The sequence below is a fragment of the Anas platyrhynchos genome, chromosome 14 (genome assembly GCF_047663525.1).
Source record: "Anas platyrhynchos isolate ZD024472 breed Pekin duck chromosome 14, IASCAAS_PekinDuck_T2T, whole genome shotgun sequence".
In the NCBI taxonomy this organism is placed as follows: domain Eukaryota; kingdom Metazoa; phylum Chordata; class Aves; order Anseriformes; family Anatidae; genus Anas; species Anas platyrhynchos.
In genome coordinates this window covers 12,783,621-12,802,075 of record NC_092600.1, presented here as the reverse complement: position 1 = coordinate 12,802,075, position 18,455 = coordinate 12,783,621, and the positions used below count along the sequence as shown (strand labels likewise).

The 18,455-nt window shown below is 50.7% G+C and overlaps 3 protein-coding genes across 4 annotated transcripts in view; all 3 read right to left on the bottom strand.

The window, feature by feature from the left end:
• Positions 1-18,455, bottom strand: part of LOC101796191 (protocadherin gamma-C5-like) — a 220,466-nt gene that overhangs the window by 80,349 nt on the left and 121,662 nt on the right. The window lies entirely within an intron of this gene.
• Positions 1,937-6,331, bottom strand: LOC113845143 (protocadherin gamma-A5-like). Its single transcript, XM_072023431.1, has 2 exons — positions 2,866-6,331; positions 1,937-1,984 (listed from the first exon to the last, which is right to left on the bottom strand). The coding sequence occupies exons 1-2, from the start codon at positions 5,308-5,310 to the stop codon at positions 1,937-1,939; spliced, it is 2,493 nt and encodes an 830-aa protein (XP_071879532.1). The 5' UTR covers positions 5,311-6,331.
• On the bottom strand, positions 12,507-16,889 carry LOC119718375 (protocadherin gamma-A10-like). Its single transcript, XM_072023430.1, has one exon. The coding sequence runs from the start codon at positions 15,069-15,071 to the stop codon at positions 12,507-12,509; it is 2,565 nt and encodes an 854-aa protein (XP_071879531.1). The 5' UTR covers positions 15,072-16,889.

The window sequence follows — 18,455 nt, the reverse complement described above, 5'->3', positions numbered from 1 at the left end:
CACTACAGAGACACGTCTCTTCGACTAAAATCATGTTTACATCTAGTCCCCAGACAAAAAAAAAAGGAGAACACACAAACACCCTGGTATCTCCAGTCTTCCACATGAGCTCTGACTTTGATGAAATACAAACCTACTGGCTAACATAGGCAAGGCACATGGACACATAACACATTCCCCAACAAAGCTATGCTGCTACTGACAACACAGCCTACATGCAGGGAAGAAACACCAGGAAAAGAAAATATTGGACCAGCAGTACAAAGAAGCATTCAAAAAGAATGTGGTAGAGAAAATCACTGGACATGGGCCACACTCTTCTCTCTGCACTGGAAAATGCCTCTCTAAAGCACCAAGACATCACTGAGGTTTTAAGCTGCAAGCAAAGCCCTAGAGAGTTCATCTGGACTTCATTTTAAGAAATGTTCATCTGCTGTCATCTGTTTTTCCATGAGGTGGCCTGCTCATAGTCAATGAATATGAAAATGGAAATCGAAAGGCCATACTATAAGGAACTTTCTCATGCCACGTCTCATGACCAATGAGGACAGATTCAGTTTCAGATTCTGTTTCATTTCCCATATACACAAATATTTGTCTCCAGATGGCTGATAGGACCTACTCAAGGCAGGTAAGGACTTGCTGCAGTACAAACTCTGCATTTTCAAATATAAAGGTCCTAGCCAGAAAAGGAAAATATGAACCACAACCTTCCTGAGAACAAAGACCTGAAAATGGAATTATAGCTATGAAGAAACAATTTGGCACAAAGTTACAATAAATAGGAGTGAAGTAATGAGGATTCTCACAGGTATTATAAGCCATAATACGCAGGCATCATAACACCACATGCACAGTTTTTCTGCAAAGCATTTTATTACCAGAGAATTAAGTTACCATTCAGGGCAAGGAAACCAGGATAAAATGGTGCATAAATGCTTCAGGAATTGGCGCACATTATGAAGTCAAAACTTTGACTGAACAATATCACTGCTGAGCTACTTCTTTTCCACATTCAAAAAGCAAAGAAAAAAAAAACTAACAGAAAGAAAGAATAAAAAAAAAATCCACTCACCATCTTTGCTCTGCATTCACAGCATTCATTTGCACCACTCACAACATCCAAGTTCTAGCCATATGGAGGCCACTGGAGAGAGCATTTCATCCAGTGACATTTTAAGGAAACGTGAGGATATTAAAGACTGTCCTGACAGCACTAAACAGTCACACTGGGAATGGAAACAGCTCTCCCACTCCTATAACTCTAATACATCTTCCAGTATTTTCAGGGTTCTCCTGCATTTTGTCATAGACAACAAACAAAGCAAAAATGTGAAAAAGCCAGAACAGGAACAAGAAAATAGGACAGGAATCCAATCTCACCCTTCATGCAACGTTTTCAATCCTAGTCAAATATTATGCAGCACAAATTAAAGCCTAAAAAGACACGTTACCCAGGCCATTATTTCACCACACACACTGAAACAGCAGCACAGAAGAATATAAAGACATTTCTCTGCTCATCCCATCTTCATGCAGCAAGAGAACAGTTGCACAGAGTAGAAAGGAAAAGCAGCTAAGTGAAACATCAGGTCCTTGAATATTGTTTCAAGACCATCACAATTCACTAAAACACCGTGCAGGCATTCTCGTTCATTATTAGAATTCACTATTGGAATTTGCTGTTACCGAGAAGAGTGAGTGCTGAATGGGTTAATGGAAAGATGCATCTTGCCTTCCAGATATTCTAACATGGCAAGGAAAATTCCAACTATTTTGACACCAGAGTGAGACCCATGAAAGCATATCACATTTCCTCAACACAGCTATGCTGTTACTCATAACTCAGCCTACCCAGGTAGACAAAAGACTAGGAAAAGATAAAATCAGACAAGAAAAAAAAAAAGCATTCAAAGAGAAAGTGTGGTAGAGAAATTCACACGAAAGACCGCATGGACTTCTCTGCATTCAGGTAAATACCTCCCTAGAGCACCAAGAAGTGGCTCAGGTCTTAAGCCTTCCTCTGCACTGTACAGTAGGGACATCATAGGAGGACAAGCTCATCAACTCTCATCAGTTTTTCCATGCTATGCCCTGCTTATCTCAAATGAAAATGAAACTATAAATGTAATTGTCTTACTATGGGGCCTTTTCACATGACAAGTCTAGTGATTAATTTGTTTCCCTTAAACTCTACATCTTGTCTCCAGATGGCTTATAAGACCTTCTCAAGGGAGATAAGGATTTGCTGCAATACAAACTTTGCATTTTCAAATATAAAAGTCCTCTCAAAATTGGAAATATGAAACACAACCTTCCTGCAAACAAAGGCTTGAAAATGGAATTACAACTAGGAAGAAACGCGACACCCCAATGCAGATAGGGGTAGACTAATGAGAATTTTCACAGTTATTAGAAGGTATTATACTAAGGAATCCTACCTCTGCATATACAGTTTTTGTACAGAACATTTTGGCATCAGAGGATTAGCGTTGCCTTTCAAAACAGTAAAACCAGGAACAAATGGTCAAAAATGCTGCAGGCATTCTCAAAATAATAAAATCAAACATGCTAAAGAAACTGCCAACCACAATAAAATCGTACCACTGTCCAAACAATATCACCACTTATCACACATTCTGTTCAAATTCAGAACCAACGTCCCAACACCACTCCTCTACATTTACAGCATTCAATTGCACCACTCTCAATGTTCTCCTTCCAACTGTATCTCAACAGCTAATAAGGGCTTATCATTCTGGACCATCGTGAGGGGAAGCAGAACACCGAGGGAAAGGCAAGGAGCAGGAAGGGAGGCAAGCGCCGAGACGGAGGGCGTCGGGGTGTTCGGAGCGACTGACTCACCGGGAGGGCGTCGGGCGGTGCGCCGCGGGCGCCGGCAGCGTCTTCCCCGAGCAGCGGCGCGGCCTTGTCGGGCGGCGGCCGCGCCGGGAGCGTGTTGCAGCAGCTGTCGGCCGCCCAGCGCCGCTGGCTCTTGCGCGAGTCGGCCGTGAGCGACACCTCGTGCGAGTAGGAGTGCAGGAAGGCGCGGACGCCGTCGATGCCCACGAAGTGCGAGGCCGGCACGCCGCGCAAGGCGCCGCTGGCCGGCGGCAGCAGCTGCGAGCGGCGCCAGCGCCGCAGGCGCAGCGCCAGCAGCAGCAGCAGGAAGGCGACGAAGAGGCACGACACGGCCGCCACGGCCAGCACCAGCCAGCGCGTCAGGCTGCCGCCGGGCTCGGCCGGCGCCGCCGCGCTGCCCAGCTCCGACAGCAGCTCGGCCACGCTCTCGGCCAGCACCACGGTCAGCGTGGCCGTGGCCGACAGCGCCGGCCGGCCCTGGTCCTTCACCACCACCACCAGGCTGTGCCTGGGCGCGTCGCGGGCCAGCGGCGAGCGCGCCGTGCGCACCTCGCCGCTGTGCAGCCCCACGCGGAACAGCCCCGGCTCCGTCGCCTTGGCCAGCTCGTAGGACAGCCACGCGTTCTGCCCCGCGTCCGCGTCCACCGCCACCACCTTGGCCACCAGCGCGCCGGGCTCCGCCGAGCGCGGCGCCAGCTCCACGCCCGTCCAGACCGCGCCCGCCCAGCCCGCCGCCGCCGACGACGCCGGCGGGTACAGCACCTGCGGCGCGTTGTCGTTCTCGTCCACGATCAGCAGCCGCACCGACACGTTGCTGCTCAGCGCCGGCGCGCCGCCGTCCTCCGCCCGCACCCACAGCCCCACCTCGCGCACCTCCTCGTAGTCGAACGAGCGCAGCGCGTACAGCGCGCCCGTCTCCGCCTGCACCGACACGTAGGACGACAGCGGCGCGCCCCGCACGCGCCCCTCCGCCAGCCGGTAGCGCACGCGCGCGTTCTGCCCCCAGTCCGCGTCCCACGCCCGCACCGTCAGCACCAGCGCGCCCTCGGCGTTGTTCTCGGGCAGACGGACGCTGTAGCGCGCCTCCGCGAACACCGGCGCGTTGTCGTTCACGTCCAGCACGCGCAGCGCCAGCACCGCGCTGCTCCGCAGCGACGGCGACCCGCCGTCCGACGCCCACACCGTCACGTTGTACTCCGACACCTCCTCCCGGTCCAGCTCCCGCGACGTCACCACGCTGTAGTAATTGTCCAGCGCGCGCTCCAGGCGGAACGGGACGCTCTCCTCGATGCTGCACCGCACCTCGCCGTTGGCGCCCGAGTCGCGGTCCTGCACGTGCAGCAGGGCCACCACCGTCCCCGGCGGCGCGTCCTCTGAGATCTCGCTCAGCGCCGACCGCACCGAAATCTCGGGCGCGTTGTCGTTCACGTCTGTCACCGAGATCGAGACCATAGCCGTGTCGAAAAGCTCCCCGCTATCCCGTGCCTGAACCCCGAGTTCATAGGAGTCGCTTTCTTCAAAATCTAGAGTCCTCACCAGCCTGATCGATCCTGTCTCGGGATCCAGGTGGAACATCTTCGAGGCTTTTTCAGTTATTTTCTTAAGCGAGTATTTCACATCACCGTTGATTCCCTCGTCGGCGTCGGTGGCCGTGAGGGTGAGGAGCGTGGTGCCCACGGGCACATCCTCGGGCACGCGCACCGCGTACACCGCCTGGCTGAACACGGGCGCGTTGTCGTTGGCGTCAAGCACTGACACGCGGATGCGCGCCGTGCCCGTCCGTGCCGGTTCGCCGCCGTCGCTCGCCCTCAGCACCAGCTCGTGAAACGCCGCCTCCTCCCGGTCCAGCGCCTTGGCCAGCACCAGCTCGGGACGCTTCTCGCCGTCCGCTCCCACCTGCACGGACAGCGAGAAGTGCTCGTCGCCGCTCAGCTCGTAGCTCTGCAGGGAATTCACTCCCACGTCCGGATCGTGAGCCTTAGATAGGTGCATACGCGTCCCGAGTCCCGTCGTCTCGCTCAGCGTTTCCTCAATCTGAATTTCGCTAAAGCTGGGCGCGTTGTCGTTAATGTCCATGATTTCCACTTCGATCTCGTAAACTTTCATCTCGCCCTCCACGATCACCTCACAGCGCAGCACGCATCGCTGCACGCCCTCGCACAGCTGCTCTCTATCTAGCCTCTCCGCCGTCACCAGGTGGCCGCTGTTCGCACGCAGTGTGAAATATTGCGTCTTATCTGCAGACACCACTCGGGCGCCGCGGTCGCGGAGCGCCGCCGGCTGCAGCGCCAGGTCCTTGGCCACGTCGCCCACGAAAGAGCCCTTGGGCAGCTCCTCGGGCACCGAGTAGCGCAGCTGCCCGCACGCCGCCTTCCACGTCGCCACCAACACGCAGCACAGCAGCGCTCGCTGCCTCCGGCCCCAGAGCCCTTCTCTCGCCGCGCACATCTCCGACACGGCGCCGCCGCCACGGGACGCCCGCGGACAGCTCCGCCGCTCGACTCTTCGCTTAGGGCTTCGGATCAGACTCCTTCTCCGGCTCCTACTCCGTTTCCCTTTTCCGGTACCGGCCCCGCCGCCGTCCACTATCGCCAGCCCCTCCGCCTCGCTGGACCTCTATGTAGCTCGGCTCCGTACCGCGGGGCCGTTCGCAGCCCTCACGGCCGCCGATACAGCGAGAGAGCGAGCGAGCCGGGCCGCAGCGGGCGGGGCTGGCTGCAGCGCTCCGCTCCTTCCTCTCCTCTCCTCCGTGGTGAACAGCGGCGCCCGCAGCCTCCGCCCGGCACTGCACGCACGGCTGACTGCGAACGCCGCCGCCCTGCCTCTTCCGCGGAAACCTTCGGTCCCCGCGGACACGGCGCCTCGGCACATTCCCCAGCGACACGACCTTGAGTCGATGCGTTTGCTTCCGGAACGACTTCTCCGAGTAGAAGATCGAATTCATTCTGGTCTTCAGCGTGGTCATGATCACAATGAAGGTAGCGTCCTCTTCTTCATGTCTTAATTCTACTGCATGGCAGGTAAAAGTATACGTTTTAATTTGACCTCAAAGTAATTATCGCCCTTATACCATGTGTGCAGGACAGTCACTTCAAGGAATTGCAGAGATCGTTTCTGCAGTCCTTCTTGAATGAATATCTCCTTGTCTCTCCAACAATTTACATTCATTTGAATCTTACATTTGTTGCTAATTTGTGCCATTGTTCCAATGTCAACAACTGATATAAAACAGTTCTCGCTGGACATGTGCAGCATCAAGGAATCAACAGGTGCCTTCAGTACTCTGAGAAGCCTGGGCACTCAATCTACATCCCTGTTATTTAGCAAAGCAGTCTGGGCACTCTCCTCTGACCAGTTTCCCCCACTATAAATGCAGTCTTGGAGATCACAACAGCATAAGATGCTTTTCTAGCTTCCATTCACTTAAACGGTTTTCCAGAAAAATGCCTACCCATAAAACAGAAGAAAACCCCAGGGCATTCACTTTGAACGTATCAGAGAACCATGGGACACGAGCAAGCCCGTGTACACAGAGGTCTAAGAAGAGGGCACAATTTGGCATCACTTATCAAACATGTCCAATACATTCATTTGAGAAAAAGCCAAAGGAAGACCATGAAATATCTCTAGTATTTAAGCATCAATCATATTTTCTTCATTCTGTCATGCTGAATCACTGGATCTCATTCTACACAGTCAGCATTCACATTCATGGCTAATGGTTATTACATCAGTACTTGGCATCAGTTACAGCCCTAGATTATTGCTTTCATGGAACACCTGCTCCCACAGTACCCTTCTGCTCTTCTTTGACTTCACCTTCATAAATGGTGGTGACTCCAGTTTGCACCCTTTCACCTTAGAGACCTCTACTCCATAGGCACTTTCTGCCAAATACTTTATTCTCAGGGAAACATCATTGCCTCTTAGGACAGGAACACCATGATCAGAACAGAAATGGCATAGCCCTTGGCATCAGGCATGAAACCAGAGCATTCCCCAGCCAAAGACACGCTGATCCAACTATTTCCCAGGCTCTAAGCCTGCCTATTACCCTTTCTACTCTGCAGTCACAGTCTTTATCTGCATCATGGACAACATCCTACTTCTCACCATTGGTGAGAGCAGAAGGAAAATGGCATATAATTCTCTGACACCTATAATTCTCTGACACTGAAAGAGAGATATATCAAAGTAGTTCTTTTCTAGTAGATCTTCCAGTCGTTTTAGGGGTCTCTGCAACATTCAAGCCCAGTTCACAGAAAACAAGGCACAACTGTGAAAATTGCACAAATGAAGGACTTCACTGTCACTCTACAGATATTTTTTAAAAAAATCTGCCTCAACATTAGATAGTATGAAATTCAAGAGATGTACTTCCATTACTCAGGAGATATTTGAGGCTGTGTGCGGTGAAAATTAGAAGTGCCAAAGCCCAGCCGGAGCTCAAGCTGGCTATTGGTCTGAGAGACATCAAATATGATTTTATGAATACATAAAAAAGAAAAGGAGGACCAAAGACAAGCTCCATCTATTATTGGATGTGGAAGGGAAACACAGTGACAAGAGATGATCTCCCTAATGGGTTTTTGGTGTCAGTTTTTAGAAACAAGACCTATTTTTCTCTGGGTACCCCATCCCCTGACTACCTGGTAGACAGGGACACGAAGCAGAATGAAGACCTCATAATCCACGAGAAAAGGGTCAGCAACCTGCTAAACTACTTAGACATATGCAAGTCTATGGGGACAGAAAGTTAAGTGACGGGTCCTTTGTTTGGGTCACAGCAATCCCATGCAGTGCTACAGGCTGGGGAAAGAAGACTGGCTCAAAAGCTGGCTGGCTGAAAGCCACCTCCGAGTATCGGTCAATAGCCAGCAGTGTGGCCAAAAGCTCCAGCAGCATCCTGACTTGTATCAGAAATAGTCTGGCCAGCAGGACTATGAAAGTGATTATCCCTCTGTACTCGGCTCTCGTGAGGCTGCACCTCAAATACTGTGATCAGTTTTGGACCCCTCACTACAGGAAGGTTATTGAGGTGCTGAAGCAGGTCGAAGCAGGGCAACGGAGCTGTTGAAGGGTCTAGAGAACAGGTCTCATTAGGAGCGGCTGATGGAGATAGGGTTGTTTAGTCTACAGCAAAGGAGGCTCAGGGCAGATCTTATCGTGTTCTACAATCACCTTAAAGGGGGGCTACAGGAAAGTGGGAATCAGCCTGTTGCCAAGAACATTGTGATAAAACAATAGGAAATGGCCTCAGATTGCTGCAGTGGAGCTTTACATTGGATATTAAGAAAATGTGTTTCAGTGAAAAGATTGTGAAGTATTCAGCAAGGCTGCCCATTGATGTAGTTGAGTCACCAATATTGGAGGTCTTCAGAGGTGTGTAGATGTAGAGCTTACTGATGTGGTTTAACAGTAGACTTGGCAGTGCTAGGGTAAATGTTGGGCTAGATGATCTAAAATCTTTTCCAACTTAAATGATTCCAGGATTATATGAACACAGCTGTTGTCATTGCACATCTGTTATCAAAGCCACTTCCAGCTCCATTCTTGAGAGGTCAGGGTTCAAAGGATCCTCTTTCCACCAAGAGAACATCACACACAAAGAATTCTCAAGCTACTCACGGCTCTTATGTTTGTCTTCCCTATTCATAACAGGCAGAAGGACTTCATTAAAAGACCAATTGCCCAGCCCACTTCTTCACAACGTGCACAGAGACTATACCATGGACAGCTCTAAAGACATTTCTTTCCACTACATTAACATGACCTAACATTGTGAAGAAAATAAATGTTACGCAGCTAGTTTATACACTTTGATTATTTTTTTTTTTAATATTTAGATATTTTTCAGTATTCATAGTAGTATATTGAGGGATTTTTGAAACAGTAAAGATCCCATGGCTTGCTGCAACTGAGCAAACCAAGCTACCAGGAACGACTATGAGAAGTTCCCATGACAGTGTTCCAACATCGCCCAAATGAGGAATTTAGAGAAATATTGTTGCCAGCAGCTGGCTTCAAGGACAAGGTCTACATGACTGCTAATCACAATGGGGTTGTTTTCTTGTAGTTGTTTCTCTGCGTGCTTTTGACCAATAATCTTGTGTGAGACACTATCCAACCCTTTTAAGTTCACTATAAGAGTCAGGCTATTCGGGTAATAAAACGGAGCATAATCTGACCATACTGGTGTCTTTTCTGCTTTCAGCCTTTCTTCCTGCATCAGTAGTAGACCACATAAGGTAGAGAGTAGGGGATGAATTCTCAAGAAAGCTCTCCCAAAGATCCCAGAACCTCAATAACATTTCTCAGGCAAAACCTATTGAGCAGACAGACTTCAAAGAGCGTAAACCACAGCTTTGTGGGGAATGGAATAACTAAAACAAGCCGAGAAATCACCACCAGCCTTTCTACAACTTCTCACACAAAATTCCCCCAGCACGTCACCTCAAACCTTCATAACTTCAATGCTTTTCTTTCACCATCACAATTTGCAAGCAAATCTCACCAAAGGAAAAGTTCAACAAAAGTTTTCCCAATCTCATGCACCATGTACAAGCACACCTTCAAAGTATAACATGAAGAGAGCTACATTACTCTGCAAGTATCTAAAGCCTCCTAAAGAGATAAGGGACAGAGAGGATTCTTTCTGCAACAAAGACTGGGTCTTCGTAAATACAGCAGTAATGAAATGTCCCTCTGCTTTAAGTGTAATTGTTGTTCCACAGAGACATGCCTCTTCCACTAAAACCATACAGCTTCTATTTCTTCCCATTATACACAAAATTTTGTTGTCTGGTGGCTGACTGGACCTTCTCAAAGAAGATAAATATTTTCTGCAATTCAAATGTCGCATTTGCAAATGTAAAAGCCCTAGCCAGAAAAGGAAAATATGAAGCACAACCTTCCTGAAAAAAAAAGACCTGAAAATGGAATTATAGCTATGAAGAAACTCTTTGGCACAGAGTTACAATAAATAGGAGTGAAGTAATGAGGATTCTCACAGGTATTATAAGCCATAATACGCAGGCATCAACATACCAACATTTATAAATACAACATTTCCAGCAGTGTGCTCAGGTGGCCAAGAAGGTCAACAGCATCCTGGCTTGTATCAAATACAGTGTGACCAGCAGGGCTAGGGAGGTGATCATCCCCCTGTACTCGGCTCTGGTGAGGCCGCACCTCGAGTACTGTGTTCAGTTTTGGGCCCCTCGCTACAGGAAGGACATCGAGGTGCTAGAGCGGGTCCAAAGAAGGGCGACGAAGCTGGTGAGGGGCCTGGAGAACATGTCCTATGAGGAGCGGCTGAAGGAGCTGGGCTTGTTCAGCCTGGAGAAGAGGAGGCTCAGGGGCGACCTTATCGCACTCTACAGATACCTTAAAGGAGGCTGTAGTGAGGTGGGGGTTGGCCTGTTCTCCCACGTGCCTGGTGACAGGATGAGGGGGAATGGGCTAAAGTTTCGCCAGGGGAGTTTTAGGTTAGATGTTAGGAAGATTTTCTTTACTGAAAGGGTTGTTAGGCACTGGAACGGGCTGCCCAGGGAGGTGGTAGAGTCACCGTCCCTGGAAGTCTTCAAAAGACGTTTAGATGTAGAGCTTAGGGATATGGTTTAGTGGGGACTGTTAGTGTTAGGTTAGAGGTTGGACTCGATGATCTTGAGGTCTCTTCCAACCTAGTGATTCTGTGATTCTGTGATACCACATGCACAGTTTCTCTGCAAAGCTTTTTATTACCAGAGAATTAAAGTTACCTTTCAGGGCAGGGAAACCAGGATAAAATGGTGCATAAATACTGCAGGAATTGGCACAAATTAGGAAGTCAAAACTTTTGACTAAACAATATCACTGCTGAGCTACTAGTTTTCCACATTAAAAATAATAAAATAAAATAAAATAAAATAAAATAAAATAAATAAAATAATACCAAAAAGAAACAAAAAAAAAAAAAACCACAAAATTCCACTCACCATCTTTGCTCTGCATTCACAGCATTCATTTGCACCACTCACAACATCCAAGTTCTAGTCATATGGAGGCCACTGGCAAGAGCATTTCATCCAGTGACATTTTAAGGAAACATGAGGATATTAAAGACTGTCCTGACAGCACTAAACAGTCACACTGGGAATGGAAACAGCTCTCCCACTCCTATAACTCAAATAGATCTTCCAGTCTTTCCAGGATCCTACGGTATTTTGTCATTGACAACAAACAAAGCAAAAATGTGGAAAGGACAGAAAAGGAACAAGAAAACAGGACAAGAATTCAGTCTCGCACTTAACGTAACATTTTTAAACGTAGTCAAATATTATGCAGCACAAATTAAAGCCTAAAAAGACATGTTACCCAGGCCATTATTCCACCACACACACTGAAACAGCAGCACAGAAGAATATAAAGACATTTCTCTGCTCAACCCATCTTCATGCAGCAAGAGAACAGTTGCACAGAGTAGAAAGGAAAAGCAGCTAAGTGAAACATGAGGTCCTTAAACACTGTTTCAAGACCACACAAATCTATTAAAACACTGTGCAGGTATTCTCATTCATTATTAGAATTCACTATTGGAATTTACTGTTACTGAGAATACTGAGTGCTGAATGGGTTAAGGGAAAGATACATCTTGCCTTCCACATATTCTTACATGGAAAGGAGAATTCCACCTATTTCTTCACCAGAGCGGGGCTCATGAAAGCATATCACATTCCTCAACACAGCTATGCTGTTACTCATAACTCAGCCTACCCAGGTAGACAAAACACCAGGAAAAGTTACATCAGACAAGCAAAAAAAGCATTCAAAGAGAAAGTGTGGTAGAGAAATTCACAGAACAGACTGCAGAGGTCTTCTCTGCATTCAGGAAAATACCTCCCTAGAACACCAAGAAGTGGCTCAGGTCTTAAGTCTTCCTCTGCACTGTACAGTACGGACATCATAGGAGGACAAGCTCATCGACTCTCATCAGTTTTTCCATGCTGTGCCCTGCTTATCTCAAATGAAAGTGAAACTATAAATGTAAATGACTTACTATGGGGCCGTTTCTCATGACAAGTCTAGTGAGCAATTGGTTTACCTTATACACAATATCTTGTCTCCAGATGGCTTATAAGACGTTCTCAAGGGAGAGAAGGATTTGCTGCAATACAAACTTTGCATTTTCAAATGTAAATCTCCTCTCAAAAACGGGAAATATGAAGCACAACCTTCCTACAAACAAAGGCTTGAAAAAGGAATTACAACTACGAAGAAACACTACACCCCAATGCAGATAGTGTAGACTAATGAGGATTTTCACAGGTATTAAAAGGTAACATACTAAGGAATCATACCTCTGCATACACAGCTTTTGTACAAAACATTTTGGCATCAGAGGATTAGCGTTGCCCTTCAGGAAAGCAAAACCAGGATCAAATGGTTCAAAAATGCTTCAGGCATTGTCAAAATTATGAAATCAAACTTAATATATACTACAGAAGTTGGCATTCACAATAAAATCGTAGCAGTGCACAAACAATATCACCACTTATCACACACTCTGTTCAAATGCAGAACCAAGATCTCAACTTCACTCCTCTACGATTACAGCATTCAGTTGCACCACGCTCAATAATCACCTTCGAACTCTATGTCAACAGCTAATAAGGGATTATCATTCTGGGACATCGTGAGGGGAAGCAGAACGGGGAAGGAAATGCAATGACCATGAAGGGATGCAAGCGCCGAGACGGAGGGCGTCGGGGTGTCCGGAGCGACTGACTCACCGGGAGGGCGTCGGGCGGTGCGCCGCGGGCGCCGGCAGCGTCTTCCCCGAGCAGCGGCGCGGCCTTGTCGGGCGGCGGCCGCGCCGGGAGCGTGTTGCAGCAGCTGTCGGCCGCCCAGCGCCGCTGGCTCTTGCGCGAGTCGGCCGTGAGCGACACCTCGTGCGAGTAGGAGTGCAGGAAGGCGCGGACGCCGTCGATGCCCACGAAGTGCGAGGCCGGCACGCCGCGCAAGGCGCCGCTGGCCGGCGGCAGCAGCTGCGAGCGGCGCCAGCGCCGCAGGCGCAGCGCCAGCAGCAGCAGCAGGAAGGCGACGAAGAGGCACGACACGGCCGCCACGGCCAGCACCAGCCAGCGCGTCAGGCTGCCGCCGGGCTCGGCCGGCGCCGCCGCGCTGCCCAGCTCCGACAGCAGCTCGGCCACGCTCTCGGCCAGCACCACGGTCAGCGTGGCCGTGGCCGACAGCGCCGGCCGGCCCTGGTCCTTCACCACCACCACCAGGCTGTGCCTGGGCGCGTCGCGGGCCAGCGGCGAGCGCGCCGTGCGCACCTCGCCGCTGTGCAGCCCCACGCGGAACAGCCCCGGCTCCGTCGCCTTGGCCAGCTCGTAGGACAGCCACGCGTTCTGCCCCGCGTCCGCGTCCACCGCCACCACCTTGGCCACCAGCGCGCCGGGCTCCGCCGAGCGCGGCGCCAGCTCCACGCCCGTCCAGACCGCGCCCGCCGCCGCCGTCGGCGGGTACAGCACCTGCGGCGCGTTGTCGTTCTCGTCCACGATCAGCAGCCGCACCGACACGTTGCTGCTCAGCGCCGGCGCGCCGCCGTCCTCCGCCCGCACCCACAGCCCCACCTCGCGCACCTCCTCGTAGTCGAACGAGCGCAGCGCGTACAGCGCGCCCGTCTCCGCCTGCACCGACACGTAGGACGACAGCGGCGCGCCCCGCACGCGCCCCTCCGCCAGCCGGTAGCTCACGCGCGCGTTCTGCCCCCAGTCCGCGTCCCACGCCCGCACCGTCAGCACCAGCGCGCCCTCGGCGTTGTTCTCGGGCAGACGGGCGCTGTAGCGCGCCTCCGCGAACACCGGCGCGTTGTCGTTCACGTCCAGCACGCGCAGCGCCAGCACCGCGCTGCTCCGCAGCGACGGCGACCCGCCGTCCGACGCCCACACCGTCACGTTGTACTCCGACACCTCCTCCCGGTCCAGCTCCCGCGCCGTCACCACGCTGTAGTAGCTGCCCACCGAGCTCCGCAGACGGAACGGCACGTCGCCGACCAGCGAGCACCGCACCTCGCCGTTGGCGCCCGAGTCGCGGTCCTGCACGTGCAGCAGGGCCACCACCGTCCCCGGCGGCGCGTCCTCCGAGATCTCGCTCAGTGCCGACCGCACCGAAATCTCGGGCGCGTTGTCGTTCACGTCTGTCACCGAGATCGAGACCGTGGCCGTGTCGAACAGCTCCCCGCTATCCCGTGCTTGCACCCTGAATTCGTAGGAGTCGCCTTCCTCGAAGTCCAGGCTCCTCAACAGCCTGATCGATCCCGTCTCCGGATCCAGAAAAACTTTGTCTGTTAGCTCGGCTGTCACTTTTATCACTGAATATTTAACCTCGCTGTTGATTCCCTCGTCGGCGTCAGTGGCCGTGAGGGTGAGGAGCGTGGAGCCCACGGGCACGTCCTCGGGCACGCGCACAGCGTACACTGCCTGGCTGAACACGGGCGCGTTGTCGTTGGCGTCCAGCACAGACACGCGGATGCGCGCCGTGCCCGTCCGTGCCGGCTCGCCGCCGTCGCTCGCCCTCAGCACCAGCTCGTGAAACGCCGCCTCCTCCCGGTCCAGCGCCTTGGCCAGCACCAGCTCGGGACGCTTCTCGCCGTCGGCTCCCGCCTGCACGGACAGCGAGAAGTGCTCGTCGCCGCTCAGCTCGTAGCTCTGCAGGGAATTCATTCCCACGTCCGGGTCGTGAGCCTCGACCAGGGGAAAGCGCGACCCAGGAGCTGTCGTCTCGCCCATTCTCAGTTCCTTTTCTGCTTCTACGAAGCTTGGCGCGTTGTCATTAATGTCCGTGATTTCCACTTCTATCTCGTAAACTTTCATCTCCCCCTCCACGATCACCTCACAGCGCAGTACACATTGCTCCATCAGCCGGCACAGCTGCTCTCTATCTAGCCTCTCTGCCGTCACCAGGTGGCCACTGTTCGCATGCAGAGTGAAATACTGCGTCCTATCTGCCGACACCACTCGGGCGCCGCGATCGCGGAGGGCCGCCGGCTGCAGCGCCAGGTCCTTGGCCACGTCGCCCACGAAAGAGCCCTTGGGCAGCTCCTCGGGCACCGAGTAGCGCAGCTGTCCCCACACCGCCTCCCATGCCGCCACCAACACGCAGCACAGCAGCGCTCGCTGCCTCCGGCCCCAGCGCCCTTCTCTCGCCGCGCACATCTCCGACATGGCCCCGCCGCCACCGGACGCCCGCCGACAGCTCCCTCCGCTCGACTCTTAGCCTAGGGCTCCGGATCAGACTCCTTCTCCGGCTCTTGCTCCGTTATCCTTTTCCAGCTCCGGCCCCGCCGCCGGCCGATTTGGCCAGTCCCTCCGCCTCTCTGGATCTCGGCTCCGTACCGCGGGGCTGCTCGCAGTCCGAAAAGCCGACACAGCGAGCGAGAGAGCCGGGCTGCAGCGGGCGGGGCTGGCTGCAGCGCTCCGCTCCTTCCTCTCCTCTCCTCCGTGGTGAACAGCGGCGCCCGCAGCCTCCGCACGGCACTGCACGCACGGCTCACAGCGAGCGCCGCCGCCCTGCCTCTTCGGCGAAACCTTCGGTCCCCGTTGACGCGGCGCTTCGGTATATTCCCCTGCGACACGGCCCAGCGCCAATGCGCTTGCTTCCACAACGCCTTCTCTTCTTCGAGGAGAAGATGGACTTCATTCTGGTCTTCATGGCCGTCATGGTCAGAATGAAGGTAGCCGCCTCTTCTTCATATCGTAGTTCTACTGCATTGCAGGTAAAATTATACGTTTTAATTTGACCTCAAGGTAATTATCGCCCTTACACCATATGTCAGGACAGTCTCTTCACGGAATTCCAGAGATCGTTTCTATAGTCCTTCTTGAATGAATATTTCCTTGTCTCTCCAACACTTTACATTCATTTAAATCTAACATTCGTTGATAATTTGTGCTGTCGTTTCAATATCAACAACTGATATAAAACAGTTCTCCCTGTACATGTGCAACATCAAGGAATCAACAGGTGCCTTCAGTACTCTGAGAAGCCTGGGCACTCACTCCACATCCCTGTTATTTAGCAAAGCAGTCTGCGCACTCGCCTCTGATCAGTTTCCCCCACTATACATGTAGTCTTGGAGATCACAACAGCAGAAGATGCTTTTCTAACTTTCATTCACTTAAACGGTTTTCCAGAAAAATGCCTACCCACAAAACGGAAGAAAAACCTAGGGCATTCACTTTGAATGTATCAGAGAACCATGGGACACGAGCATGCCAGTGTACACAGAGGTGTAAGATGAGGGCACAATTTGGCATCACTTATCAAACACGTCCACTACATTCATTTGAGAAACAAAGCCAAAGGAAGACCATGAAATATCTCGAGCATTAAGCATCAGTCATATTTTCCTCATTCTGTCATGCTGAATCACTGGAACTCATTCTACACAGTCAGCATTCACATTCATGGCTACCGGTTATTACATCAGAGCTTGGCATCAGTTACAGCCCTAGATTATTGCTTTCATGGAACACCTGCTCCCACAGTACCCTTCTGCTCTTCTTTGACTTCACCTTCATAAATGGTGGTGACTCCAGTCTGCACCCTTTCACCTCAGACACCTCTACTCCATAGGTACTTTCTGCCAAATACTTTATTCTCAGGGAAACATCATTGCCTCTTAGGACAGGAACACCATGATCAGAACAGAAATGGCATAGCCCTTGGCATCAGGCATGAAACCAGAGCATTCCCCAGCCAAAGGTACACTGATCCAACTATTTTCTAGGCTCTAGGCCTTTCTACTCTGCAGTCACAGTCTTTATTTGTGTCATGGACAACATCCTACTTCTCACCATAGGTAAGAGCAGAAAGAAAAGGGCATATAATTCTCTGACACTTTACTGAAAGAGAGATATATCAAAGAAGTTCTTTTCTAGTAGATCTTCCAGTCTTTTTAGGGGTCTCTGTCTCACTCAGGCCCAGTCCACAGCAAACAAAGGAAAAATGTGAAAATTGCACAAATGAAGGACTTCACTGTCACTCTACAGATCTCCTTTTTTTTAAAATCTGCCTCAACAGTAGATAGAATGAAATTCCAGGGATGTACTTCCATTACTCAGGAGATGTTTTAGGTTGCGTGAAGTGAAAATTATTAGGGCCACAGCCCAGCTGGAACTCAAGCTGGCTATTGGTCTTAGAGACATCAAAAATTATTTTATAAATACAAAAACAAGAAAAGGGGGACCAAAGACAGCCCCATCCGTTATTGGATGTGGAGGGGAAATACAGTGACAAGAGATGATCGCCCCAATGCGTTTTGGTCATAGTCTTTAGCAACAAGACCTATTTTTCTCTGGGTACACAATCCCCTGACTACCAGGTAGATAGGGACAGGAAGCAGAATGAAGACCTCATAATCCACAAGAAAAGGGTCAGCAACCTGCTAAACTACTTAGACATATGCAAGTCTATGGGGCCAGAAGGCTAAGTGATGGGTCCTTTGTTTGGGTCACAGCAATCCCATGCAGTGCTACAGACTGCGAAAAGAAGACTGGCTCAAAAGCTGGCTGGCCAATAGCTACCTCCGAGTATTGGTCAATAGCCAGCAGTATGGACGAGAGATCCAGCAGCATCCGGACTTGTATCAGAAATAGTCCACCCAGCAGGACCACGGAAGTGATTGTCCCTCTGTACTCGGCTCTCGAGGGGCTGCACCTCAAATACATGATCAGTTTTGGACCCCTCACTACAGGAAGGTTACTGAGGTGTTGAAGCAGGTCAAAGCAGGGCAACGGAGCTGTTGAAGGGTCTAGAGGACAGGTCTCATTAGGAGCGGCTGATGGAGATGGGGTTGTGTAGTCTACAGCAAAGGAGGCTCAGGGCAGATCTTATCGTGTTCTACAATCACCTTAAAGGGGGTCTACAGCAAAGTGGGAATCCCCCTGTTGCCAAGAACCATGTGATAAAACAATAGGAAATGGCCTCAGATTGCTGCAGTGGAGGTTTACATTGGATATTAGGAAAATGTGTTTCACTGAAAAGACTGTGAAATATTCACAAAGGCTGCCCATTGATGTAGTTGAGTTGCCAACATTGAAGGTCTTCAGAGTTGTTAGCATGTAGAACTTAGTGACATGGTTTAATGGTAGATGATCTAAGAGGTCTTTTCTGACCTAAAGGATTCCAGGATTCTATGAACACAGCTGTTCTCATAGCACGTGTCTGTTATCAAAGCCACTTCCAGCTCCATTTTTGTGAGGTCAGGGTTCAAAGGATCCTCTTTCCACCAAGAGAACATCACACACAAAGAATTCTCAAACTACTCCCAGCTGTTATGTTTGCCTTCCCTATTCATAACAGGCAGACAGACTTCATTAAAAGACCAATTGCCCAGCCCACTTCTTCACAATGTGCACAGAGACTATACCATGGACAGCTCTAAAGACATTTCTTTCCAATACATTAACATGACCTAACATTGTGAAGAAAATAAATGTTATGCAGCTTGTTTATATGCATTTATATTTTTTATATTTATATATTTTTCAGTATTCATAGTAGTAGACCACATTACGTAGACAGTAGGGGAGGAATTCTACAGAAGG

Bases quoted from the DNA above. Each gene is read 5' to 3' on its own strand.
- LOC119718375 (XM_072023430.1), bottom strand. From the start codon at position 15,071: ATGTCGGAGATGTGCGCGGCGAGAGAAGGGCGCTGGGGCCGGAGGCAG.
- LOC113845143 (XM_072023431.1), bottom strand. From the start codon at position 5,310: ATGTGCGCGGCGAGAGAAGGGCTCTGGGGCCGGAGGCAGCGAGCGCTG. The intron at 1,985-2,865 runs GTGAGTCAGTCG...TTGGTGCTCTAG, and splicing joins CACCGCCCGACGCCCTCCCG to GGAGGTATTTACCTGAATGC.